This window comes from Anser anser (genome assembly GCF_964211835.1).
Source record: "Anser anser genome assembly, chromosome: 2".
NCBI lineage: Eukaryota > Metazoa > Chordata > Aves > Anseriformes > Anatidae > Anser > Anser anser.
This window is the reverse complement of record NC_139721.1, coordinates 24738994-24766605: the sequence shown is the minus strand read 5'-3', so window position 1 is coordinate 24766605 and position 27612 is coordinate 24738994. Positions and strand designations below refer to the sequence as shown.

Sequence of the window (27612 nt, the reverse complement as noted above, 5' to 3'; positions counted from 1 at the left end):
AAAGCAGTTAAGGCATTATTACCAGTTGCGCATCATTTTGCCAAACAGAGTAAATGCACAGCGCTGAACAAAGCGAGCATTAGATCAAGCAGTACCCCCTTCTCATGGATTTTTCTCCTGCCTGAATTCAGAGTTCCTGAATAGGCTAAGCAGCCATTTTTGAAGGAGGGAAGAGCTAGCAAAAGTTGACAACTCCTAGACTGCAAGAATACAATGGTCCAGTCCTGCACAGACAGCATGAAAATAAACTGACACAAAGGGGAAAAAAATCAATTCACCATTCATCAAAGAGATCTCATCGTTAATGCCAGTTTTTCACACACTCTGTAAGAATATATATGGACACATAAGAATAGGAAAACAGCATGGTACTCTAGAATTTTCACTTCAGAAGGTGTATTTTTGAGATGCATTACTGGTTAGGATACAGGGCACTCTAGAGCATGACTTAGTTGCCTACAGTACTCTGCATTAACTGTCCCAAGCGTATTCTTTTACCTGATAGGAAGTAGTCAGGAGGGGAAGGCTGAAAGCTTGCATGTGATAACTACGGACAGTAGCACAGATCGTTGCAGACAACTTGCTTAGTATTTGGCCTTCAGAGGGTAGAGAACAGAGACTGGAACATGCAGAAATACTGCATAGCTGCTAGAACATTTTGGAAATAAAGTGTACACAACTTGTCTCACCATTATCCCATAAACTGCATTTGTCTGTGCTTGACTGTGACGTTAACTGAACCAAGGCAATTCTTGCCCTTTCAGCCAGAACAGCCTTTATTGACCATCTTCTTTCCCTACCACGCACTCGCTGGCACCAGATCTGGGTACTCAGCCCCAGGACTGTAGGAGGAAGAATTGTATCACACGGTGGATGGGTTCTACGTTACTTGCTCTTCCCAAGTGTTTTGCTCATTGGGTAAGCGTAAGGTTCACTAAACAGTAGTTTGGTATTGTTATTAGCTTCCAGCACTCCATTTAGGAAACAGAACTTGATCATTTCTTTTTGGACATGGTATGAAAAGCAAAATTTAATGCTTAGAATGTTACTTAATCATGGAAGGATTCCAGTTTTAAGAGTCAAACCAAAGAACTCAGTTTTAAACAGCATTATTTCAAGTTGAATTTATCCAGGAAAAGAACCGCTTTGCAGTGAAGGGCTACAGAACTAAATGCATTAAGACACATACTTCTTTTTCCAGTTTGACTAAATTTACAGATTGCATACATCTTAAACAACTTAAGCAACCCTTTACTTCCTCCTAGTTTGAAAATGATTAGTGTGACATGCCATATATTTTAAACTTTCAAGAACAAATACTATATATTTACATATTTATTCCATGCCTGACACTTTTCATTTCAAATTCCCTGACAGAAAACAAATGATTCATATCCCTGCTAGTTTCAAACACAGTAAAGTTTCCAAAAAGAATTAAAGAACCTTAAACACATGGTCTAAAGGTTAAACACATGGTCTAAAGGAGCAAGTTAGCTTGAAAAATATTTATGCAGTGCTCCTTAAAAAAATAGCATTAATACCTGTAATGTCTGAGAGCTCCACCCATTTTAGTCATTACAATTGCATTATTAGTGAAATTACATCTTTGTGTTATTTTTAGAATTTTAGAAATTTGATTTTTGTTCATGTCATTTTAAACAGCGTTAAAATACATACCTTTGTGAACCAGCATTATTCCCTTTCACTGCACCCAGTCCATCAGCAGAAGCTTACCACGTTCATAGGCTACGCCAACTGCCTGTGCACAGCTCTCAAACTGGGGGACGTTATGCCCCAGAGTCTCCTCAGAGAAAGCATGCACAAAACGGTTCCAATAGAACACATCTTTATTTAGCCAACCAGCAAAAAGCTAAAAAAAATCCGATCTGAAGTATGATCGTATTTTAGAAACACTTGAAATAGGTTGTTAAAGTTTATGATACTAAGCAGGCTAGCTGCCCAAGAGTAAGTTAAGATTAAGGACACTATAACTGGGCCTTATTTAAGCAGAAGACAACCCCTTTATAGCACTTTCATAATGTCAAGAAACCAAAGCATAAGTGAAAATCAAGCTCAGCTAACAGCGGAGCTTGTAAAAAAATCAAAATAAAAATGGTGTATGGCCTTCAGTAAGAACTACCACTCCTCACCCCATCCAAAAATGCAGTAAAAGGTGATTGAGAACTGGTTACTTCTAAGAAATCCCACGGAGCTCAAAGGAACACAAGTATAACATGAAAGTAAATTTAGAGCTGGATCTACTGGTAACATCTCTTCATGAATTCCTGCTTCTCAGAAGTTTTTCCTCTTTGCAATGCATCTAAACATTACAGAAACAAAAATCCAAACCATCTATTTAAAGGGAAAGTTTAGCTTTACTGCTTCGCTACATGGTCGGTTGGCTTTCCATGTCTGTGCCCTCTCCTCAACTACTTCAGTCAGCAGATAGGCAGGCAGCCATCATTAACTGCAGACTCTCAGAGGATGGGTATCTCACCGTTTTAACCTCAAAGCATACATAATCTGTTTTCCAACACAATGACACGCTCCTAATGCATGACCTGGAGTTGTAAAGCAAGTACTAGAACGTTCTCTTATTCTCACTGAGGTCAATGACAGATTTTCTACAAATTTTAACAGGAGCAAGATCTTATCCAAGCGTCTAATCATGTTACCAAAAACATACAACAAACCCCATATAAATTACAATTATGTTTGCGTTCTTTCACAGATTAATTCGTTTCAGTCAATCTTCTATCACCTGCTACTTCAACTGCTCTCAGATGTACCTCAACCATTAACAACTGAGATTGGCTAAAAAAAGGGCTAGTGGCTCTAAACCTGAGAGAAAAAAAATAGAATTGCCTTACATATATATATTTTTAATCTTCTTGCAGTAATAAGTCACACACAAAACACGTGTACCTTTCTTTTGGCACAATGAATTTTTTTTTAAAAGTCCTTCAAGTCAACTCAACGAGGTTCTTTACTGAATGTTGTCTACTGTCCACGAAAAAATTAAAACATCCTTTCAAAAGGAACAAAAAATATACAATTGTACACAAAAAGTCTTGAATTTTATTGAAATTTCAAGTCTTGTATCAAACAAAAACTTTTCTTCAGACAAAAATATTCTCTTGGTGTCCTCCAGATCCCACCAACTCTGAATTGGTCCTTTAGTGCCTCCGTTTTCTTTGTCATCTCACAGAAGTCCACAAGGTTGGGCTGTTCCGTTAGGTCTCATTTTATCGCGTGAAGGAACGTACATGACGACCTCTTCCACTGCCTCCACTAACAAACTTTCCTCTTGAGCCACCACTGCTACTACTATTAGCACTTGTCCAAGATGGTCCAATTCCTCCCCGGCCTCTGGAAGCACGATCGCGAGGACTCGGTCGGTAGCCTTAAAGCAAAGAAAAGTATACTCAGTTGGAAAAAAAAAAAAAGCCTAGGCGTAGCAGGTGCTGTGAAAGCATGAGAAACAAAATCAAGACGAGACACGAACCGGGTCTGTTTTCTCCTCTTAATTTTCACCTTTCTTTTAGGCAAGCACTTTTGTTTTGATTGGCTCTATAACTACTGCGTAGTTACGAAGACAACTGAACCGCAAAAAACCGATTGCAAAATTAAGGTTCTGCGCTCAAGCGTTCAATTCAGCAAGTCTTATGGATTACAGGACAGTTCTTAGGAAAGTACGGATTTGACAGTCTCAGTGACAACTGTTCATATATGCTTAAAGCATTTGCTGAATTTCAAGGTGTCTGCAGCATCCTTGCACGGTTTCATTTGTAAAGCAAAAATGAAATTCAAGGAATTTTCTATAGTTCGATGCCCATATGAATACCATGTACCTGCTGAACTTAATGGTCTCAGTGGTGGCAGTGGACCCCTGTTAAAATTGCTTTGACCACCTCTACTGTCATTGTAGGTTCCTCTGGGCGTACTCTGGGCGCTCCAACTTGAGCCTCGAGCGCCTTCACGGCGACTGTAATTTCCTAGATATGGGGAGAGAAAAAACGCACGCTCTTGAGCAAATCTCTCATTTTCTTCATTTTAATCTTTCACGATACTCAGGGTGGGTAAACAATATTTACATAATTCAGACAGATAAAACTACTCTGCATCAACATACCATCAGTATTTTAACTCAAAGTGTAAGGTATTTTCTGTGCATAGTACAATATCTACTTTTCAGACATGATCTCAAGTTTAAAAAAGAATCACATTATCTAGTGTACTAAGATAGACCCCTATACTTTAAGGTAAATAATCCTACACTTTACCTTAAAGTATCCATAGCACTGTTTGTAGTAAAGTAAATCCTACTATTTATAACTTTTCTAAATTAAAATATTTTGTTTCCACTGTGCAGACTTGTCTTAATTGCCAGATGGAAAGGAAAGGAATGCAGCCTTCTCTGTATATGAAAGAACTTGACACTCTGTAGCTAGAATCTCCAGGTTCAATCAAACTGCGCCTTGCTCTTGTCAGAATCTTCCATCCGTTTATTCAAGCCCCATTTAAATCCAGAGATGTATTTTGAGGTTTGATTTCAGGAACTACCCCATCAAAAATGTGAGAAAGGGCTTTGTATTTTTCTGACTGCATCTCTGAAACACTCCAACAGTTGCTATACACAGGACCATGACATCAGAAAGGAAACAGCTCTTTTTGTAAGAGAGAAGGGGAGAGGAGAGTTTAGTTCAATTCCACAGCACATGAGCACATGAGAGAACCTTTTTTTTTTTTTTTTTAAGCACCAAACAACTTCTTTCCTTCCCAGATACACTGGGTCAAAAACATCACATGCTGGGGTGATTAATTGCTGGAAGATTGGGCTAGCATTACTGAAGCATTTTAAGCATTCATTTACTACAACTCTAATAAAAGAGCAAACATACCTTTTGAAGCGGGTGGGGTAAAGAACCTGTTCTGACTGTGAAAAGCTCCCCGTCCTCCACGATTCCCTGAGAACCCACCACGTGAAGAAATTTTCTGTGACACTTTGGGTGGCCTTTTGGCTGGTGGTATCCCATCTGGAGTGACGACTTCTTTGCTCTCCGCAGCAACAAAATCATCCACGTGCATGGAGGGTGGTCTGCTGGTGTTCTGCTTCCTCTGACGGAAGATATCATGTGGTCGAATCCCTTGTCCAAATCCTCCCCTGCCTCTTCCTCTCGGTGGCGGCACGACATGAGCTCTCTTTGCAGGCTCTATGTATTCAGATTTTCCACTGCCGTGACAAACAATGTTTTTTTTTAGTTAACAGAAAAAAATATTCTTACTGAAAATCAAATATTCTTCATATTGGAAACGTCATTTAAAAGGTATTCAATGTTTTGAGAATACACAAAACAGTGCTGAACATACTATTTACTCATTGAACTCATCTTACCTTGAAGTTATGAAGGTCTCATGCTTGTGCTTGCCAAGTTTGAAACCTTTTGTGGTTTTTGTCCGACCAGGGGATGATGGTTCTGACAAAAATGACCTCTCCAACTCAGCTTGCAAGTCAAAGTCACTGCAGCCCTTCTCTGACAGCTCGATTAAGTCAACTTTCACCTGCAGTAATAGAGGGTGGTTTTATCACAACAATCATCACTAGCACCTCTGAAGAAGAAAACATGCTGCACCAGGATGGATGAGATTCAGCGAGGGTCCCAAACCTACTCTGGAGGTCCTTCTGCTAGAGCATCCTCTCCCTTTTAATGCAGTAGCGTGGCTCAAAAAAAGCAGCAGAAATAAAACAAAAAGAGCAGCAGAACTGCAGCAAAATTGTCTTAAAGGTTCTAAGTTAAGGGCTAAACTTTCAAGTTTGAATGCCCGTCTTGTCACTAAATGACTTACAGTAGAGCACTCTTAAGCTACAGTCCCAAAAATTTATCAGTGCTGCTTTTATATGGGAATGAACAGTTTGGGTTTTGCTTAAAAAATAAAATACAAGTGTCTTCGGAAGTGAATATTAAAAAGTAAAACTAAAAAAGAAGGAAGGCAATGAAGTCAACAGAAAGTAACCATTCCCCACATAAGAAGCTAAGCCATTAACGACAGCTTAGTTTATAAAGAGTTATTTTTAGTTGTTGTATATTTTTCAAAGTTACATTTAAAGTTCATATTACAAAAATTATGTTTCAAGTACTGCGAAGACTCCTTGTGTATATAGTTTCTTCCATTTACTACTGTCTTTTTTTCCCCACTTTTGTCACATCAGAGCAAAGATTTTGAAACAAAGTATAGCTATCAGGCTGGTTGAACATCACTGCAAGGACAGAAGGTAAGCAAGAAAAAGAGAAGGTAAATCAGATTCCTTGTTTAAGCTTAACGCAAATTACTGAAAAGACCCAGCAGCAACACAAAAGCAGGTTAGGACTGATGCAGCAACTGCTCCTCTGATGGAGACGACTGCCTCCTATGTCAGGACACTGTGGAAGGTGCCAATTCTTTGTCCACTTCCATGTGAACTTGAAGGCGTTTGATGACAACCTTTAACAAATGCCAGCCCCCCTGTGTCTATGTCAATTTACAGGGGTGAGCAAAGGAAGCCAACCCACTCGGCCACATGAATCTCTGACGCTACTAGCTCAGGTTAACCCTGATTTTTAAATCCCCTTCAATAACATTAATGAAGGCCCTTACCATATCCAGATCAGTCTCTATTTCTTCAGCCTGAAAGGGTGAGAACCACATGGGCTTCAGCTGGTCGTCCATCACATCTGCCAACACGTACGTAGTCCTGCAATAAGACAGATGTCTGATGTCTGATGCCTACTGGATTATGAACTACGACCAAATGCAAGCATGTGCAGCACCACAGAAATACAGTGAAATATTGCTGCCTTATCCTTGATAGTTTTATGAAATTAAATACACTGGGACTAGTAGGGAGTAGCAACAGCTCTTCTATTGAGATCCTGTTTGTAATATAAAATGCATAAATTATTGCATTCTATTAAATAAATTACAGGCTGTACGCCCACACATTTATCTGCTTTACCTGTTGTTAAACAAATTCTGAAGAGAGTCTGGTGCAGAAAGAATAGGCTCCACATCTTGGTCGCTCAGTGGACAAGAATCACCCGCCGATTCCAACATTTGCCTGACTCCAACGATGTTGTCCAGCAAGGATTCAAGGCCATCGTCTTCCTTAGAACGATCCTAAGTCAACATATCAAGACAAAATTTGTTCCTCTCCTCAAACATATATTTTTTGTTAATTATTTAAAAAATACTACATGAAACAGGATTCCTTGTGCTTTATTACATTAACAACCTTCTCAGCAGTAGCCAGTGCTCTCTTGTGTGCATTTGCTGCCTTTTCTCACACAATTAGTTGTCTATGCTTTTATGGTGTGTAAATACTCTCAGCACAAGGGGATCCCAACCCTACCTGAAACTTCTTAAAACAGCAACAGCTATTACCAATTCTGCAAAGTATGCTACAGAAATGTGCATCCTTCTCATTAGGAAGTGATGGTCTATATTGTTCTAAAATCAGAGTCAGATACCAGATTGCAACATGAACCTGATTATCCAAATCTTTTTACCATAACATGTTTCTCCAGATCAAGCAATAGGTTCTCTGGGGTTTCCTCTTTGCTCTGCAGTAGATGTTTTAACTCCGCAGTGGTCAGACCCAGCGTTCTGCCTGGATGAGATCCATCTACTTCCATAAGGCTTCCGTCATCTCCACAGCATCCCTGGAAAACATGAGGGGTGGGAAACAAGTATAGTTAAATATTTATTATACTTCTGGATGGCAGACACCTTAGAGTTCAAATTTATATTAGAGAAATCGAACAAAGCAAGAGTAATTTCTTCTGATTATTCTGCATATAACGCAAAACATTTTTAAATTAAGTACACTTCCACAGGCTAGTTCAAATGCTGCATCAAGATGAATCCAATCCTTTCCCATATAAGCTGAGGTTCGTATCAGAGAACTAACAATTATTTTAAACTTCTTTCTGTACTACTTGTTAGTAGTTTTTATATACTACTGCATTATGTTTGGCATATTTTCCATGCTACATGTTGATACAGCTACTCTCTAACACATCCGCATCAAATCAGAACCTGGATGCAACAGCACACTATTCCCCTAGGAAAGCCAGTACAACTAATTCACAGTTTCACCAATTACATAGATATATTTTCTGCACAGAGCTAGCACTTGAAATGCTTGCTAGGGCCTTTTTTTTTTTATTGCCAGCGTGACTTCTTGAAATACTTCATTTGTAGCTTGAAAATAAATAACTGCACTTTTCTCCTAAAGAATCAATATGCCATTTTTTCCTACTGAAAGGAAGCTCTTATTTATTAAACATATGTTCTGCCCAGCTTTCACAGATTTCATTACAAAATGAAGATGGCACTAACACTACTGATAGAAAAGCCATACGCAGCAATCTAAACAGTCATCTGCTTTTTGATATCGTAGTTCCCAAATGCATCTCACCCTGCAATTTCAGAGAAATGCAGCTGAATTTGTCTAAGTATTCAATACATACTCACTCACCAGTGTATCCGAGTTTAGAAGCTGTCGCATAAAATCCAAGAAAGAAGAGGCTAGTTCACCTGTGTCTTTGCTGAAACTGGTGATTACTCGCTTTAATACAGTGTACAGAGCACTGCTGTGTTTTCTTAGGGAGCTGTTTTATCATAAATAGAGAAAAAACACTTTTAGTGCATACATTGTGACCACCCCGCTGTAACTTATCATAAGAAAACAACATACATTGCAAAATAAATTTGGTACATTTGATAATTATCAAGTTGGGTCTTGATTACAAAGCTGGAGCTCTCTCTCTATCCCACTGTTGTTCTCTCCAGGGCTGTGCGCAGGTATTTCAGCCTGCATGTACACAGCTACACACACTACAGCAGTATCTTGAAAACCTGCCTGAAATGGCATTTCCATCTTGTGAGGGAAAAGGCATAGGAGTACAGAAGCTTTTGCTCACACAAGTGCCTTATATATAAAGCAGGATTGTGCTTGCAGTTTCACTGCATCCCATGATGCCTAACTGCAGGAGCAAAACTAGAAACAATCAAAAACAAAAACCAGCACGGCCATGCACTGAAGCTGACAGATAGGCATTTGGGAGGCATAGAAACGACAGCATCTTTAACCTACTTATTTTTCATTTACAGGCTGTGTACCTTGTTCAAGTCTGAGCAGCAGAGCTCTGTAACATCCCTTAGAAGACTGTTTTGAGCAGCTTTTTATTGGCAAGGCTCCAGGTGCTACCTTTTTATTTTCAGGAACCTCACACCCTTCTTGCCTCTCTGCACCTCACTTTTGATAGGCAGAAACGGGTCCAAATATAGGACAGGGAAAAAAGTGTAAAAAAAAACATAGTACTGTCCCTTGTATGTATACACTCTGTTCAAAAAAGAGAGGACTTAATAGAAGTCAAAAAAAATCCCCATTTCAAAAGCCCTGGTGGTCAAGACATTCCAGAGAAGGGCAAACTGAATTCCCTTAAAATAGAGGAAAAGATATACAACGCTTCAGTGCTTCAGACGATAGCTGTATCTATTGCTTTACTGAAAAGGAAAGGACACAAGCACTGTATCTCATTCTAATCCATTTCCCCCCATCTCAAGGTTGGAGGAAGACAAGCCTTTTTTCAATACTTATTTGCTTCTTAAAAGAAAGTGCTCCTGTGTGCCCACTACAGAAATGATGGGTAAATCTCAAGTGAAAAAGATAAAAAAAACACATGAAAAATACACCTGAGTAAAACACTGAAGCTTCAAAAGAGAAGTGAAAGTTCAGGTGCCTTGTCTTCAGCATTTCCTGCTAAATACAGCGATCCCCCACTCAGTGTGCTGCATGCAACAGACTCCACTAAAAGATACTTATACTTTTTGTAGGGGAAGTGAAAAGAGCTTCAGCACTTTTTCTTCACAGTGACCAAGGAGTGAACTCAGTGTTTAGAAACTCTTTTATACCAGAAATATGATCACTTGGTTATTAAAAGTAAGCGTTCTTCCCAATGTTATTTTTCTGCATTTTTAAACAGTGAAGTCTTAAGGATTCTCACTAAACGTTGTCATTCTAGCACACTATTTTATATTCCCATATTATACCTGAGACTCCTAGACAGAGAAGCAAGACATTTATAAGACTTCTAAATCTTTCTAGACATCTGATTTCCCATTGCAGAAGTTTTTAACACCTTTAAGCTGTCAGAGATATCTTAAGATACCGTACCTCTTTAAGTGATAGAAGCCATAGTCGTGCTCTGTAAGGAACATCATTGTTCGGATACATGTCAGCAGACAACTGTAACTGCTCTCAGAATTGGTTAATGTTTCCATTAAGCAGTCACAAATTAAGGGCATCAGATCCTTGTTTGGTAAGGAATTGGAAAGCTGCTCTAATTCAGACACAGAGCCTTCTGATGAACTTGGCAAAATGAGGGCAATATCCTACAAAAAGTAATTATTACACACAGTAAAATACACATAGCTGCGTTTGACATACCAGCAATAAGCATAAACCATACATTATGTCAGCAACACTAGGTTCTTTCACTACCCCTTTATCAGCTTATTCAAGCAGTTGACATTATTACTGCGCAGCAAAACACTAATCCAGTGTATCCTTTTTAATTTGGTTCTGTCAAGGGTTACAAACCGTTACTGATTTTTAAAAACATAAAAGCTTCAAAGGGTGAGAGGTGATGGCAAAGACAACTAAATGCCACAGAGTAACTGAATAGTATCTTAGCTTTGCATTCAGCTTCTTGCTTACTGAGTCAAACTGTCCCTCGATCTCAAAACATTCATCCAAATTCAGAGGTTTTAAGCAATACCTAGGAAGTTTAAGCTCTACTATCCCCTTCATATTTTATGTGGCATAAAACAAGATCGACTTTCACAATGCATTTGCATAGGCAAAGAGCTCTTGTTTATATGCAAATGGCTGTTTATATGCAAATGGCAAATGGCTGACTGATCTCTACCGACCAACAGCACTCAGCCATCATTTGTATGATGATGTATAAATGCACTAAACCAAAAAAATACATGCAAGCACTAAGACAGATAATGACATGCAAATATATGCATACAACTAACAAGAATACACCTGGGCTAGTCCATGAATCAGTTTTCAGGTAATATTTCTTACTCTGTTCTAGTAGACTGTGTGTTTTGTTGTAGTTTTCTTGTGTGATTTGTTGTGGGTTTTTTGGGTTTTTTTTTTGTTGTTGTTTTTTTAACAGTGTCAGCAGCCTATCATACATATCTTCAGATTTGCAACATATGTTTAAGAGGTTTCAGACAGCTAAAACACAGATACTTATTCAACTAAGTAAGAGGTGAATAGTGACAGCACACGTTTTGCCAGTGGCCCACGTTCTAGAATTTCCCCGTGAGGAGAAATAACATCCCTCAGCTAAGAGGACGGCCAGTCTGCGTGCCAGTCAGCTCTTGGTCTCTAATGAGCTACCAGAATAGCGCGCACGGTGCAAAAGAGATGTCAAATTAAAAGATTTACGTTCAAGAACAAAAAGCCTGGCAACAAGTCTGTCAAAGCAGCCAACTATACACAAATTTTTACTTTTTGTATTTCAAAAATGTTGATGGATTTTTCCCCCTCAGGAAACAAACAACCAACCACAGGCACCTAAGAATAACCTGCTTTAATGTTTCTCCCAAAAGTGTCAACACACATTATGCATTAATGTATAAAATACCTGATCGCAGAGGGACTGCAGAAGAGAGGTTACATATTCAGCACTCTGTTGGTGAGTGACGTTGTCTCCAGCTGACCGCATTAGAGCCAGGAGCTCCTGGAAAACTTCTGCATACTTTTCATCACCTTTAGTAGTTCCGTTGATAAGATGCAAAATAGCCAATTTACAGGCTTTGTTTGAAGCCAGGGCATCCAATAAAGCAAGCAATCGAGTGGTTTGTCCAGTGTATTGTTTCTCTTTATCTTCTGTGTTGCTGAAAGGGTATCAATGCATGTTGAATACATAGGAAAAGCTGCTCAAAAATGATCTAAAAAAGCTATAAAAATACTCATTACAGGAGTCATAATTCCACATTTTAAACAAACACCTAATGTATATAAACTTACACTTTCATGTACTTTTTAAAAGCTGTTTAACTTTCACTAAACGTCTTTCAGTTGCATCACAAATTAACTATGCATATAACACACCATAGCATCTAACTATATGTAGATAAATATGCTTTTACACAGTTATCTAATTATATGCAAATAAACAGGATTTTAAATAAACAGTACTCATTGCTTCAATGCTCTCCGACATGGTAGTCTTCAACTTCCTCCAGCTTACAGGTATCTACGTGTTTTCCTGTTCCTATTTGATCAGGATTTTACGGCAAATCCCAGTAAAATAAATTTTACCTCTACTGATAACACATCTACTTTTATTATTTATTTCAAACAAGTCGTGTAGAAGTTCACTGAATAGATAAGGCTTTGTAGGGACAACCTGAAAAAAGCCTTCCTAAAATATTTTCCATTCACATAATGTGAAACTGAATACCCGTATGACATGGTTTGTTGGCCACATAAAGCAGTATCAGAACATGGCATATAGAACTGGACTGCGAATTCAGAAATACTACTTATGTTATGAACAGAATGAAAGTGTTTTTCTCCTGCTAAATCTACTGCACAGAACCTGGTCGAATTTAGTAGTCCATTAAAGAAATCTTTGCAATGGAAAGCCAAAATACCTTTGCAGGTCTTCTACAATCAGGTCCAATACAGTCCTCATGATAAGAAGAGCGGTAGGCGAAGCCAAGTCACACAGCTGAACACAAATACGTCTCAACATATGCTGAATAGGCTGGCAAGATGAACCAGAGAAGGATCTAACTATCTCTTGGATCAGTTTGGCTTGAACGTGAAGGTGCATGCTCCACAGCTTCCTGGTGTTAAGTGCCACTGAAATATCATGTGGCTCGATTACCTGCAGGAACAGAAGAACAGGAGGTTTTTCCTCTCAACTTTTATCATAAAAATTGAATTGTACCACAAGGTATAAAAAAATACTAAGCACTAATATTGCCCTCATCATAAACATGCAATGCCATTTTCATTAGTATCACTAAATGACAGGGCACAGTTCCACAAATTAGGTATTCCTAACTCCTTTGGGAGCATGGGTTGTGACATCTTTTACACTTAAAGATCACAAATTCGAGATCCATGCCTTAATAAACTGAATTTGGCATTCAGGGTTAAATTCAGAGGTTTCCTAGCCAACCATTTAAGTAATACAACGTAAATCTAGATAATCTGACAAGGGACAGAACAACAACATATAGCTTAACTTAAAAAAAATCCTCCAAATAAGAATATTTGTGGTTTTTTTTCCCCCATTAGAAACATATCTCCAAAGAATCTATGTTAATATAAATGCTTTAGAAAAATTTTAATCCACCCTTTCATGTATCTGTTCTTTCTACAGCTAAGAAAATGGTGAAAAATGGTCTAAAGGTTATGCATAATAAGAATTTTTCAAAAAGTAAATAAATCTAAGTTATACCTGAGTTGTCTGCATGGGCAGTGGAAGAGGCAACAGTTCTGAAAGAAGTATGAGTCCAGAGAAAAAACCCTCAGGAATTCTCAAAATTGAGGAGAGAACTTCCTTTAGCATTAAAGACCAAGTATTGTTTGCCAAAGTTTCTTCTGAAATTGTAAGTTTTTCATTAACGCCCTGCGTAAAAGTCAGTAAGATGTCAACAATGTCATTCTGAATTTTCTGCTCATCGCTATCTAAGCGGCCCGAGAGGGGGATAGAACACAGGAGCATGTGTAAAGAAACGAGCGCCGACGGAACGCGCATGTCCTTAAACTCAAACGATCCGCCCCGCAAGAGTTCTGTTAGCATGGTTTTAAGGAGTGTCAGCGTACAGCGGGCCATGGAAATAGTTGTAACTCTGTGAAGCGTGGTGCCCATGTTGACGTGGAGTCGCCAAGGCTGAATGAGGATGCTGTTCAGCTTCTGCAGGACCCGAATGAAGGTGTCCATTCCCTCGGAAGAGAAGAGCTGAATAACTGCAAGATTCCATTTCAGGTCTTTCTGTTGACCTGTACAGGAAAAAAAAAAAAAAAAAAACCATCTCTGTATGCCTAATTCCTCCTGGGAAATCACAGTTACACTTGGGACATTTTTAAGTAAGAAACTCAGAAAATTAAGATTTCTGTGTTGAACGGTACAAACACATTTACCATACCTTCTACCATAGGTGGTGGACATGCTACGTGACACAGAACACGAAGGGCTGTAGGAAGGCCAACTCCATCCGGGGTCATCAAACTGTCAATATTCTTAAAAACAAAATTTAAAAAATGAACATGTATTACAAGGAAGGACTTTATGACAAATATATTACTAGCTTAATATTCTGACTAGAATGAAAGAACAGCTATCAGATTGTTATATGAACAAAGATGCTTAACTACACAGACAAGCAAATTTAACATGACTTCCAGAAGACACATCTTAATGCCATTCTTTTTCCACTTTTTTGAAAACAGGTCTGCTACACACTAATTCTGATAATCTGCAGCTATACAAAGAGCTCTAAAGAGACTACAGGACCAATGTATCAACAAGTCCACTAGAACAAGCCTTGGAAAATTAGTTACGGACAAAACACAATTAGTGTTTAAAATTTATAAATATATTATATACCTACAAACATAAACACACACATTTATACCTTTATCATTCACTGACTAATATCAGCCTCTATTGAAGGGAATGGAAGTATTTCAGTGGTATCTATTGAAGCAAAGAAGTATCCTCTGGGAGCTAACTTCAGGAGAAAACAGCTGGAAGCCCCTTTCAGATGTTCTGTTGAAAAAGTATCCTGTATTCGGCCTTGCTGCCTGCTCAATACAGTTGGAAGAGCAACTTGTCTCTGCCTGAAGAATTACTCCCCAGGATCTGGCAGCTGAGAACTCAAGCTCCTACGCTGATCCCTCTTCAGGCTAATAATCTCTTGGCCCTAGGTTCCCAGGGGGTTCCGCTAGGTTTTGTACTCAGTTACCTGCAGGTTTTTTTTCAACATATATAACTGAGAGCAAGAGCTGGCTTAGATTGTAAGCTTTAATAAAAACATGTATTTTACATAATACTTTTAAATGTTAGTACGTACGTAATATAAAATATCAAATGACAAAAAAGCATAAGCCTACAGAGCACAACTAAAAGATAGCATCTATCTGTATTTTACTAACCTGTTTGATATATTCAATGAGATTTGGAATACAATTTATTTCAAATCTAAGATTTTTCAAAGGTTCAAGCCACTTGCTGAGCTCTGCAGGGAGAAAAAAAGATTACCTATAGTTAATCAAATAACTTGTCAGGGCATCTATGAACATAAAACCTTAAGCACTTAATTTACACAAAGGGTACTAAGTCCAAGTGTGAAATCCATGAGGCAAACATCGTACCTGTAGCCAGTTGAAAATCATCAACAAAAGCAAGACTTTAGAACAGTTATGTATATGGACAAAATTTTGCTCAACTCAACTTGAACTCTCAATTTTCAGCTTATTATGTGTGTTATTTATAATTAAACATTTTCTAAAAGACAGTAAGGGCCCCACCGTCAGATAAATAAAAAGCCATTAAGAACAAGGACGCATTCCCTTAAGGTTATACGTAGTAGGTTATTACAAACTGAAAATGAACATCCTATTAAATGCCCAAACGTAGCCAGTATCTGCACCAGTAAGACTTATCCTCTCTGGAAGTCTTTAGACATTAACAAATTCTCTCTCAGTCCAGAATAATCTGAATGTCCCAATCCTTGGGAGAAGAGATTTCAAGTTTCAAAACCCATTATTTCTGAAAATAGGTAGAATAATCAGAAGGTTCAAAGGTTGAATGGCTACGAATTGACTACTGTTCTCAGATTGATTTCATGATCTGTTTTAATAAACTAGTTCCCCTTCTCATGGAATAGTCTGATCAGATAAGATGAAAAGATATAAAAGAATGACAGAAGGAGAAATTAAACTAAATTTTTGAAGAATTCTGATTTCTGTTGGAGCGTTAAAGTTTTGGGAGAAATTGCTGGCACACGTACACACATCAGTTAAGCAGTGCAGAGCACAACCCTGCAGCTTCAGGCTCAGGTGCCAGAATGGTCTCCAGCAGGCTCTCTCCGATCTCCTCCATTCCAAATGATCTGGGTCTGACATGCGAGTCAACACAAACGAAGGAATATCCCAAGGCACAATTTGGAAGTCAAAAGATTTACTAACAGAGACCTGACCATTCCATGCCAGTTGGCCCAGCTGCCAAAAAACAGTCCCAGGAATATTTATTAGTATATATACACATAAGCCTACATCACCAAGAAAAAGAAAAGAAAAGAGTCTGCTCGCTAACTAGTTAGCCCATTTTTACTGAAATTTGCTCTCCTAAGTTATTTTCAACACAGAAATAATTTCAAACTTCCTGTAATTATCCAAAATTCATGGTAGTTATTATTGCTTGAAAAATAGTTTAACTATACAGAATTTCCTACTTAACTCTCATTAACAGGGGGAAAAAAATTACACATCATCTCTGTGACTCAACTAATCAGATGCAGCTGGAAAAGGAATTTCATTATATACATTATCCAAACCAGATGATTGTGAAGTACCAATTACCCACATATAAAAGGTTTCTTCCATACATTCAAACAATTCAGTTGATAATGACACACGCTGTACCTTGCAATTTGGTGTTATTTTCGTCTGCCTTACAAAGCTTCAGCAAAGGCGCCGAGTGCTGCTCCAGCATTTGGACATCACTAGAAGACTGAACCACCAGCAAAACAAGGATGCAGGCATAATTGTAAGCAACTGACTTCTTAGACTTCGAGTCTCTGGAACAACGATAAGAGCTTCCTTTAGATCTCAGCTAATGCAACTGGGTATTTCTTACATTTTCTTTCTCTGACCCCTAAAAATCTACCTACAGAACTTTAACCTTCAGTAAGGCTTTCTCCATATGATTATTAAAAAAAAAATCTCCCGTGCTTTGTGAAAAGAGAAAGCTTTCATTTACGTTTACTTTATCATCCACAAAAGAGACCTGAGAATACTGACTAGAGTCAACTAGACAACAGATCTTTTTCCCATAACTTTGTTTCCATTTTTAAAATCTTGTTTTAAAAGCACTGCTATCTGAAACAGTAAGACTGCTCATCCAGAAAAAAAATAATGTTTTTAAACACATATAAGAACTTCGTAAACTGAGAGATTCCCACCTCTGAGGAGAGTGCAGAATCCGGTTTCCCCAGCCAAATCTTCTGCTCTTTTCAAGGTGAAATCTTACACTTCAATGAAAAATGCCTACCAACTGATTTTTTTTTTTCATATAAACCAATGTCTGACCTATATCACAACACCTTTGTGGACGACCCCCCCAAATTCTGGGCATTAAGTAGTTGATCACAACTGACAGGCCTGATTTTCAATAACATTGTCCTACTCAAGATATTTTCAAAAAGATCATGGTCTAAAAGAACACAAACTCTTTTAGATATACTGAATCATTTTTTAAAAGGTAGATACTTTTAAATGTAAGAACCTAAAGAATGCAAATATAAATTACCCTAAAGCTTCTTTGGAATAGTACTCCATTAAAGTAATAAGACTTTGGAGGTTTTTCTCCAGACTGAAGACATGAGCCACAGCAGATCTTCCCACAGGGTTAAAGGTGATCAAGTAAAGGTTGTGAAGTGTTCCCAACAGATCTGAATGGTCGGTTTCCTCGCTGGCTGTGCACCGCTGAAAGTGGCAAAACAATTCTGAAATGCACTGTAACGTCTGCGTCGAATGCAGGAGCCACAGGGCAAAGGTGTCCTCGTTTGCACCATCTGACTGGAGACCTTCCTCTTGATCCGGATCGGAAAACTGACAAAGTGCTCTTATCAACAAGTTCGTCGCTTCGTACTCGGAAATAAAGAAGAGGAGACCCTTCTGGGACTGCGCCAGGAAACGCAAGAGGTCTCGGATAGCTTGGAGCACACCCGGATGCACACCTGTCACTGGAATAGACAGTAGCAAAGTGATGCATTCCAAGAAATGGTGACTGTGAAGATACCTGAAAAAAAGTACATGAAAATAATCAGTAATATTACAATCATCTGCCATAACAGTACAATAATAGAATATAAAATTAACTCAGTACTTACTGCTCTGTGGATGATGAGAAATGACTAATTATGAAGTAGTACAAAACTTTAAGCATACATAACACAGTTGCTGGAATATTTACAGGAAATAAATCCCTAAATATAAAGTACTGATTACCAAAACCAAGTATCTGCCCCACAAAAACCACACCCTATCTCTTATTAAATTTGCTGCATTTGAACCATCATTAAGAGAGCATTTAAAACATTTAATGCAGTAAGAAACTAATCATTACCACATATGTAGGAGGCGATTTGAAGACTCCTTACAGATACTTCCGTGTAGCTGTGACCGTACACTGTTACTATCAAAGAAAACTGTTAGCATTTAGAGAAACACTTTCTAGCCTGAAACTTGCTAACAGAGAAATAACCCAGGGAATCCTTTAAATGGCTGAACGAAGACAGGCCTCAACTCGTCTGCCCACGTTCTGGCACACTGAGCTCGCTGACAGAACAGCACGCTGGCTTGTCTTTTGCCAGCTCAGCACATAGAGGTAATTCCAGACTCCTTTCATCCTTATGCATTGACACGTTCCTAGACGATAAAGGGAAGACGCTTTACATCCATAACAGCTTTCAAATACACACTTGTGCAGCACCCAGCACAACCATCCAGGTCTACAAATGCAACTGAGGAGCTAGCACACTACCAGCAGCGGCAAGAGGTTAACTTTTTGTTACGCACCTGGTAGGCGTGACCAGAAGCTAACAATATAGCAAGTATATTAACTATCAAACTCTCTCAAAACAATCCAGAAACTTCCAACAAATACAGAGTAAAACATCTAGAAAAGCATCAGTCAACAATGCCATCCCTAAAAATATCTGTATTGAGCTGTAGGAAATACATTCTGAGACGTGAGCGTGCAAGAACCATACCTAAACAGGACAGGGTAAGGATCATCCCTTTCTGGAGGGCCTGTAATGCGTGCCATCGTTGGGAAAGATTTCACGGGTGGCTGAATCATTGTATGAGGAGCAGTTTCCATCAAATGGAAGATTTCTTCAAGAAGACTAACAAGTTTTTCCACCTCTCCTTCGCTTATATTAGAAGATTCCAAAAGGTGATCCATATCCATAGGAGCCTCCACATCGTTCTCATATTCTTGGTTGGTTCTGTCAAGTCCTGCCAAGTCCTGGTCCTGTTCTGTCTCCGTGTGATTAGGAAGAGGAGGAGTGCTCTCGGCTAACTGATCGACCACCTTTTTAATATCCGACAGAATCTCATAGAAGTGACATTTCTGGAGGATTGCAGAGCCAGCAGTGACTACTCTCACCGTCTGGTCTAACAGAATGAGTTCAAGGAGTTTCTGATAACCACTTTTTTCATGTACGTCTACGCCACCTCTTAGAAACATTTCCATTCCCTCAGTCGTACTAATAACACTATCCAAAGCTTTAAAAGCATTAAGCTTAAGGGAGGACGATACGTGGTCTGCAAACAACAGTTCAAACAATACATTAATAACTCCCGCCTGCAAGAGTGCCATTATTCCTTGAGTCCCACATTCTCCTAATGATGATACCAGTTTTGTCCCAGCTTTGAGTTGCCGGACATTCAAAGCGATGGGCTGCTTGAGAGCTACCTGAAGGTTTAAAGCTTGCAGGGTCCAGTCTACCAGCTGAGTAATATAGTCCTGCTTTGTGTCTTTAACCTGCAGATAGCTCAATCCTTTTACTATTAAACTCGGAATTTCTTCTAATGCAGTCACCCACTTTGCACCCCTTTCCTCTTGATACAATTCCAGCAGTTCAGTTAATTTAACGGAGGCTTCCACTGCCCCTGAATTTTCTTTTTCTGGGTCTTGGTCCTTTATTTTTGCAACTTCATTCTCAAATACAGTCTTGTAAGGGCAGCTGAAGTACAAAAGAGGTCCAAGCTCCCTTTCAAAAGGTTCATATGTCACAGGAGGCACAGATGCCAGATCCTCAGGAGTGTACTCAATATCAAAGCTTGGATACTTAAATGTTTCACGTTCCAGATCAGCAATTCCATCTTCATCACTTGAAATCTGCTCATATCCATCATCTCCTAAAAAGGAAAGGATTCGGTTATGGAATAAAATTAATTACGGATAATCCAGTTCATAAATGCTGAGAGGCTGCTCAAACTAAATAAAAAAACTATTTAATACAAATATTATTGGTTAGAAAACAATCATACGCTACCATCCAAAAGCCTTTCTCTCCCCAGCTCTAAGTGAAAGCCCCAGCCAACAGAATATTTTTTGTGACAGGGGAGACACTTAGAAAAACGAAAACATTAAAATATATAAAACAAAACGTTACTATAAAAATATTGTCCAGTTTTCTTCTTATGATTGTATCTATCATTGAACATCTAGCTTGAGATTTTGCACAGGCATCAGCAGGAACTTTGAATAATTCAAGATGGCAACTACTGACATTATTACACAAACAATTCTGTTAACTAATAATTTGCTTCACAGCTTTCCTACTTCTTTAAATAATCAGATAACAAGATCCAATGTTCATTCTTACCTATAAGATCTGTGTTTTCCTGTTTTTTATAGAAAGCGACAGGAAGATTTACTATAAGGGAATAAATATTCCTCAGCAAAATACTGTTCTCCTCAAGAGATGTCAGAAGTATATATAAGGAACACAATGGTGCAGTGACCATTGCAGAATGAGACCCAATTCTCTACACTCCTAGTCACTGTAATAGTACTGCCATCAAAATTTTAAAAAGTAAATGGTTTTTTCCTCAGCTTTTTGTAACTTCACTTACCTTCACCTTCCTCCTCCTCTTCGCCATCTTCTTCATCTTCGTCTTCATCTTCTTCTTCCTCTTCCTCATCAGGAATGCTCTCTACTGTATGCCCATCGTCTTCTTCCTCATCCTCCTCCTCCTCAACATCCACATCTTCTTCATCATCTCCTTCCTCTGGTTGATCTTCTTCCACTTCTCCCTCATCAGAATACTGGCTTTCTTGATGAATGGATGTTCTATCAGGAGAAATGGGCTCGAAGTAATCCTCCCTGTGGTCCACATCATCTTCTTTTTCTCCAACCACTAAAAAACAATATACAGAGTTTAAGAAATTAGAGTACTTCTGTGAAACTGAATGCTCAGTAACGTTTTAGAATTTTGCATTACACTTTGTGGAGGTGCAAAAGAACATCTTGAAGAAAATCTTCAAATGTTTTGGCAGAACACAAGCAACAATCACTTAGTTCAGCAAGACCATATAGAATTCTGTAAAGAGTTCTCAGTGCTTTATAGATTCCAGAGGACTCAGCAGAAACTGCAAACAGTGATGGAGGGGAAGGACCACACATAACAGAGGCAACAAAAATTTTATAAAATACGAGCAGTATGATCAAGCAGCGTAATGATCAATGTTAACTGAATATATAGATTAATTACTGATATTCTTAAACCTACTAATTTTTAAATTGATACAATTTAACATATCCAACATATTTTCTTTCAAATCCCTTCCCTAAAATAGAATCTGTCCAGCAGAGTAACAGCAGACAGGAAACTTCACAATTCTGACTCCACTAAGCAGTGGTGCAGCAGATGAAACACAGCCTGGTTCTACCTGACACTGGCATAGGTTCATCCTCATCATCATCAGGAGGCGGCGGCCCTGGAGGTGTCCTTGGTCCCCTAGGTTGTGGTCTTGGAGGACTGCCATTAAACTGGTCTTCTTTCTCTCCATCAGCTTTGTTTATTAAGAAAATAAAAGCTTGCATTTAATAGAATTGCAGGAATAGAAACAATACATTTTAGGTTTTTAGTGCTATAACACCTTCTTTTCCCAGCTGTTATTTAATCTGTATTTTACCTCTGCAGTACATGAGGCTGTTTTCTGAAATCACTTTTGATGTAAACAATAGCCTTGCTTATTGATGTAGTTCTTAACACTACAGATGTTTTTAAACATAATAATGATTAAAATTAACATGGTTAATTGCCATTTTTTTGGCTCTAATGCTATGTAACAAGACTGTTCCATTATCAGTAACAACAGAAGCTACTTTAAAAAAAGGAGGGGGGATTATATTTTAATCTACTACTCTCTTGTACAATAAAAACCATTCAACTTTTGTAGCACAATACCTGTACCTTGAAAAACTTTAAATCTAAACCCGTAAGTCAGGTAGAAATCTGCTCATGAATTCCATTCATGGCTATTCTAATACCAAGGCAAAGCAAACACTTTTCTGCAGTGTACTGTTACATACAAGCCACAGAAGGAAAGCTAATTACAGCTGTGAATTTTTCTTTTTATTAATACTTTTCTAACCTTATTTTTTGTATTATAATCATATAAAATTAATGAGTTCATACAGGTCACTGAACTTTGGCGATCCTAAGTAATTTGCAATAGAACAATTAATCTACTCTCAAAAAAGCACTAGAAAAGAATCTACTCAAAATCATTCAGCATAAATCTAAAAGAAAATACAAGAATATGGACACAAACAAAGCTAGAAAAATAAGGCCAGTGAAATCTCAAACGTTAAAGAACTGTCTTTTCAAATGCCATAATGTAATTTTGATTTAAAAAAAAAAAAACTACATCTCACAAGGCTTACCATGTTTTGGGTTTCTTTTCAAACCAGGCTGTTGCTGGGGAGGAGGCGGCGGAGGTGGAGGCGGAGGAGGTGATTCTCTGTCATGACTGATTACTCTGTCAACTGAGCCATATATTGCCAAAGTCAGACAGTTGTACCATCCTCTTAGAACCAATCCATCTGTGTTGACCTGTGTTTTTTTTTTTAAAGGAAAGAAAAAGCACTTAAAAACAACACGAGAAAACTTCAAAATAGTTATTTTTATATCGTTGTATCAGTATGTGCATAAAGGCAAGAATGGAGAACTGAACATTGAAGTATCCTTCTTAGTTTTCAAAACGCAGGTTAGAAAACTTTAAATATCAAATCATTACAATCAATAAGTAATCTTTCTCTAAAGAGTATTCAATTACTTGCAGTATGTCGCCTAACTAATACAGCTTACATGCTTATATTATACACCCAGTTAGTGAACAAAAACATTACCATAGGTCACAATCATTTGATCATACTGATCAGAATGAAATAAACCTAAACAGAACTGAAGAGGATGTGCTTCGTTGTGGCCTGCAGCCGTAACATTCTGATTCATCTTTGCTCATAAGTAATGGATACTTCTGGCAATCTCAATTAGAATTGTAAAGCAATCAAGTCTCCCACAACTCATGTAATTTATATAGCGTCTATAACGCAGACTCTAAAGTCGTATGTATCTGAACTACACGCAGATTTCAGAGTAAGAAATTAAACAATAAACGTTTTACTCAGTTCCAACACACCACACATTACCATGCTTATACACAAGTGACAGACATGTAGAAAAGGAGGTTTAAATGGTATTGCATTACCTTTGCGTTGGGTCTGAAAATAATTGAAGTATTTTCATCATATTCGAGGCTGTTAAGTAAAATACACAAAATTATTTTACATTAATATAAAACATGTTTACAGAAACTGCCAATAATAAAATACTGAACAAATACACACTCCTAAAAACAAGAGTGAAGAACCACTTCTTTTCACGTTTCCTCAATACATTCGGGCTCTGTAAGCCTAAAAATAACAGAATTGTCTCATCTTTGAGGCACAAACCTCTGTCCTCCCATACAAACTGGAGCAAAAGGGCAAGGAGAACACAAACTAGCAAAAGGCAGACCAAACGAGAAAAGTACAAGAGATACAGATTTTCTATTGTACATGTTCTGCATTCAAAACTTCTCAAGAAGAAAAAGAAAGGTAGCTAATGAAGCCAAGAAGTAATTGTGAAAGTACTTACCTCCCCAGCCTATCAAAAACCGGGGCACTTGGCTTGCTGACATTGTTGAAAAACAAGTCCAGTTGAAATGTATGTGGGGATGTCTCTCTGGAAACAGAACAAAGGCAAAAATTAAACCCATCAAGCTCCTTGTCAGAGTAAGTATGCCTAACAAGGAAAGAGCTCTAAATTTTACTGTTTAAATGGTTCCCCAAAATAATTACAAGAGCAGCAGACACACAAATGCATTTTACCTTTTTAGACAGGAAGTTCTATGGAAATACACAAGCTGAAGGAAAACTAATAGGAAGGTGTTCCTGAATCAGGCACCCCGTATCTTTCACTTACCCATAAGCCCTACTGTCAGGCAAACTTGTGTGAGCTCTCACTCCAGGAGGAATGACACGTACTTCATTTATGTAAACCACGCACGGAAAACGAACTACATCTATATTGGTACTTTGCTACAAAACAAAGAAGAAAGAAAAACGATGAAATGTAAAATGGAAGCAACGTAACATACTCGTATATTCTTTATTAAGCAAACTAAGGCTGCAATCATAATAATTATAGAATTCAATTCTGCAAAATGTTAAACACTGTTAAACAGAAGAGATTTTTAAATGATCTTCTGGCAGTTATTTAAATATTTGACACTTTTTTATAGGCAACATTACAGGTTTATTTACATAATCAGTTATTTATGAGAATCTTTTAAACAGAAACAGTTTTTCTTCAACAGAAGGTAAAAGAGAAAAACTGAAACTTAAATTATTAAAAGAAAGACTAAGTATACAGTTCCCTTTTAAATAAACCATATCAAGTTTATTATGTAAAAAAACACGCGTGTTCTAATGTTAAAGATATGGGAATGTTAAATTTCAAACCTAGTATTAGTAATAATTGTGATACTACAAATCTGTTTTGCTAAACCTGTACAAAAAAAAACGTGACATTTATATACCAATTCTGCAACATTTGAAAACCTTTTGAAACTGAGATTTCTGTTTAAAACACAGAAACAGCAAATGTAAAGACATCTTATGCTTCAGCACTCCTAAAAGCCTGAGCAAACTAGGAAGTAATCACAAGATCACTGTGACTTCCTGTGTAGTAACCACCAAACAATTAATGCTGAAAGTCTCCTCTCACTAAATTCATTTTATTAGGTATATAACGTATATGTCCAACCTTAAACATAAAGACTTTCTCAAACAGAAGCTCAGAATCACGCTTCTCAGCTTCCAGCCAGCAAATTGGATTAGCAAAGACTGCACTAGCAAAACAGCAACAACAAAAAAAAAAAACCCGTCTACCAACATAAGTAAAAAATGAAAATTAAAGAAGTTATCTTCAGTAAAAAGTTACATAACCTTCACCGCGATTACGAAGCAAAAGAAACTCCAAAGTTACCAGCACGAAGCAAGAAGGTACTAAGATTTTTAGAAAGCTAACAACTTAAGAAATAGTCACAAGTAAAGTTTTAAGAGGAACATGTAAGCCTGTGCTCTATGACACATATTGCTATAATTTACAAAAAAATATCTGTGCCTGCATCTTTTAGTGCACAAATACAGTATCTTGTCCCAGGGGCTGAGGCGTCCAGTCAGGAAGGCAGAACAAAAGGAGCCTGTGACAGGAGGCACAACTTCATTAAAGGAATGGGGTGACTGTAACCCCTGCGGAGCGATGGCTGTGGGAGCTCTCTGCTGTGCCTTTTACAAACGTACACAGCCTGTAGGACTCAAACTTCGAAGGAAGGCTGCTGCTAAGGAGGCTGTGCCCCAGCAGCACAGCCCAGGGACAGACTTGTGGTTAAAGGATCCTGGACTATGCCTTGTCTGCCACGCAGCAACCTCATCACAACACAACTGAATCCAATTTCCTTTTTCTCCAGATCATCTTTATATAAAAAAAAAAGTATGGTGGAACTGCCCAACCGACATTAAACTATACAGCTAAGCCAAACAAATAATTTTATTAGAAAACTAAGCGGTACGTCTCAAGAAGTGCAAGTTCCAAAGCAAGACTCACGATCCATTTAGCTGGAGAATTATTCTAACGTGAAGGTGGCTTTTCTGCCATACGTAAACTGTTTTGTTTTTAATAAAAACTCAGTGTGGTTCTGGTTATGAAAAAGTCATCGGCAAGACTGAAAGTGCCAGAAAACAGCCTACAGAGTTAAAAAGTGTCCAATAAAAGCATGCACTGTGCTGGAGAAGATGAGGAAGGGCTACTGTGTCCTACCCAGTGCTGTCTTAAACTGCAGAAGTAAAAATACATTTAGTGATCCATGAATGTGGCACTAGAAAGGACTCCAGAATAACTTCTGGTTTGTTTTTAATCATAGCATTAGCTCCAAATACTTTGTTTTCATCCTTGTACCTGTCCATGCATGGAGCTTCCTTCACGTTATGCTATACTTTACATTTCCCACCTTCATAGTCCCCTTTCTCCCTTCTGAAGGGGGAGGAGGACCAGGCCTCGGGCAACCCCGTTTAACACAGCATCTTCAAGGATGCTCATGCTCCCTGTAGCAAAGTATTTACTCGCTTTGAATATTAGTTATTGAGCCTCACTCAAAGTGAAGTATTTGTAAAACCTCCCATTGCTGAACCTAGGTCGAAACACTCGTTTTGCTTCCTATGCATAAAGCTCAGGGGTCCCCAAACGCTCCATAAAGCTCCGGGAAGCAGCAGCAGCTCCTCCCGGCTCCTTCTCCCGCAGCCCCAGCACACGGAGCCCCCCGGACCCCCGTCCCCTTCCCCTCTCCTCCCTTACCCCCAGTCCCGAGCCGCCGGCCGGGAGGAGGCTGAGGAACCCCCCGCTCGGCGGGACCCTACCCCGGGGCCGCTCCTTCGCCCCCTCCCTCTCTGCCAAGCGGGCGGCCGGGCCCCGCCGCCTTACCTCGGCGCTCTGGTGCTTGAAGGTATCGAGGAAGAGGAGCTCGGTGGCGGTGTCCACCGCCATCTTAGCTGCGGCGGGCGGGGAGCGCTTCCGGCGGCCGGGCGAGCGCTTCCCAGGGCAGGGGCCGCCGGGGCCGGGGCCGGTAGGGCCGTCATGGCCGTGACACGGCAGCTGCAGCCCCACGGGGAAAGAGCTGGGTGTCTGAAGTGTAGCCCCGGCTCCGCAGCAGCTGAAGCCCTCAGTGTGTCCCCTCACAAGTCCCCACCGTTCCCCGGAGCTGCTCTCAGCGAGCTGCGTGGGGCTGCACGAGTTTGGTGTTTAACAGCAAAGACCCGTGGTCTTTTAGGGGGAGTCTAGGAAATGCAGCATCTCCGAACTGCCACCATGTTTCCCTCAGTGGTGCTAATCATGCCTCATTAGCTCTGCCTTGTGTTTGGAACAGCTTCTTGACGAAATAAGCCTTCTTGTGTGCACACCAAGAACTGACAAGTCTCTTTACTTTAGTAACTAAGCTTGCTGCTCTCTCGGCACCCCACAGTTTCACTTGGCACTGGAGGTTGCAGGCCTCTAGGTCGGACCTCATACGAAAACATTGCATCAGTTCAAGCAAGGGTGTGGTTCTGTGTCTCCCATTTTCCACGCTGAAACTAGTTCAGGAAGGTTGGTCCCCACGCCACGTGCTGGGAGCTGGGTCACGACACGCA

The 27612-nt window shown here is 39.0% G+C and overlaps 1 protein-coding gene across 1 annotated transcript; it reads right to left on the bottom strand.

Annotated features, from left to right (window-relative positions):
- Window positions 1–3058: 3058 nt before the first annotated feature.
- VIRMA (vir like m6A methyltransferase associated) lies at window positions 3059–27612 on the bottom strand. Its single transcript, XM_083825594.1, has 24 exons — window positions 26909–27612; window positions 24350–24465; window positions 24023–24109; window positions 23595–23643; window positions 22768–22936; window positions 21768–21890; window positions 20951–21235; window positions 19078–20230; window positions 17613–18104; window positions 16727–16881; window positions 15236–15318; window positions 14227–14320; window positions 13536–14080; window positions 12721–12956; window positions 11706–11958; window positions 10217–10434; window positions 8516–8648; window positions 7545–7697; window positions 6995–7155; window positions 6637–6733; window positions 5396–5562; window positions 4902–5233; window positions 3852–3995; window positions 3059–3403 (listed from the first exon to the last, which is right to left on the bottom strand). The coding sequence occupies exons 1-24, from the start codon at window positions 26969–26971 to the stop codon at window positions 3246–3248; spliced, it is 5466 nt and encodes a 1821-aa protein (XP_083681720.1). The 5' UTR covers window positions 26972–27612; the 3' UTR covers window positions 3059–3245.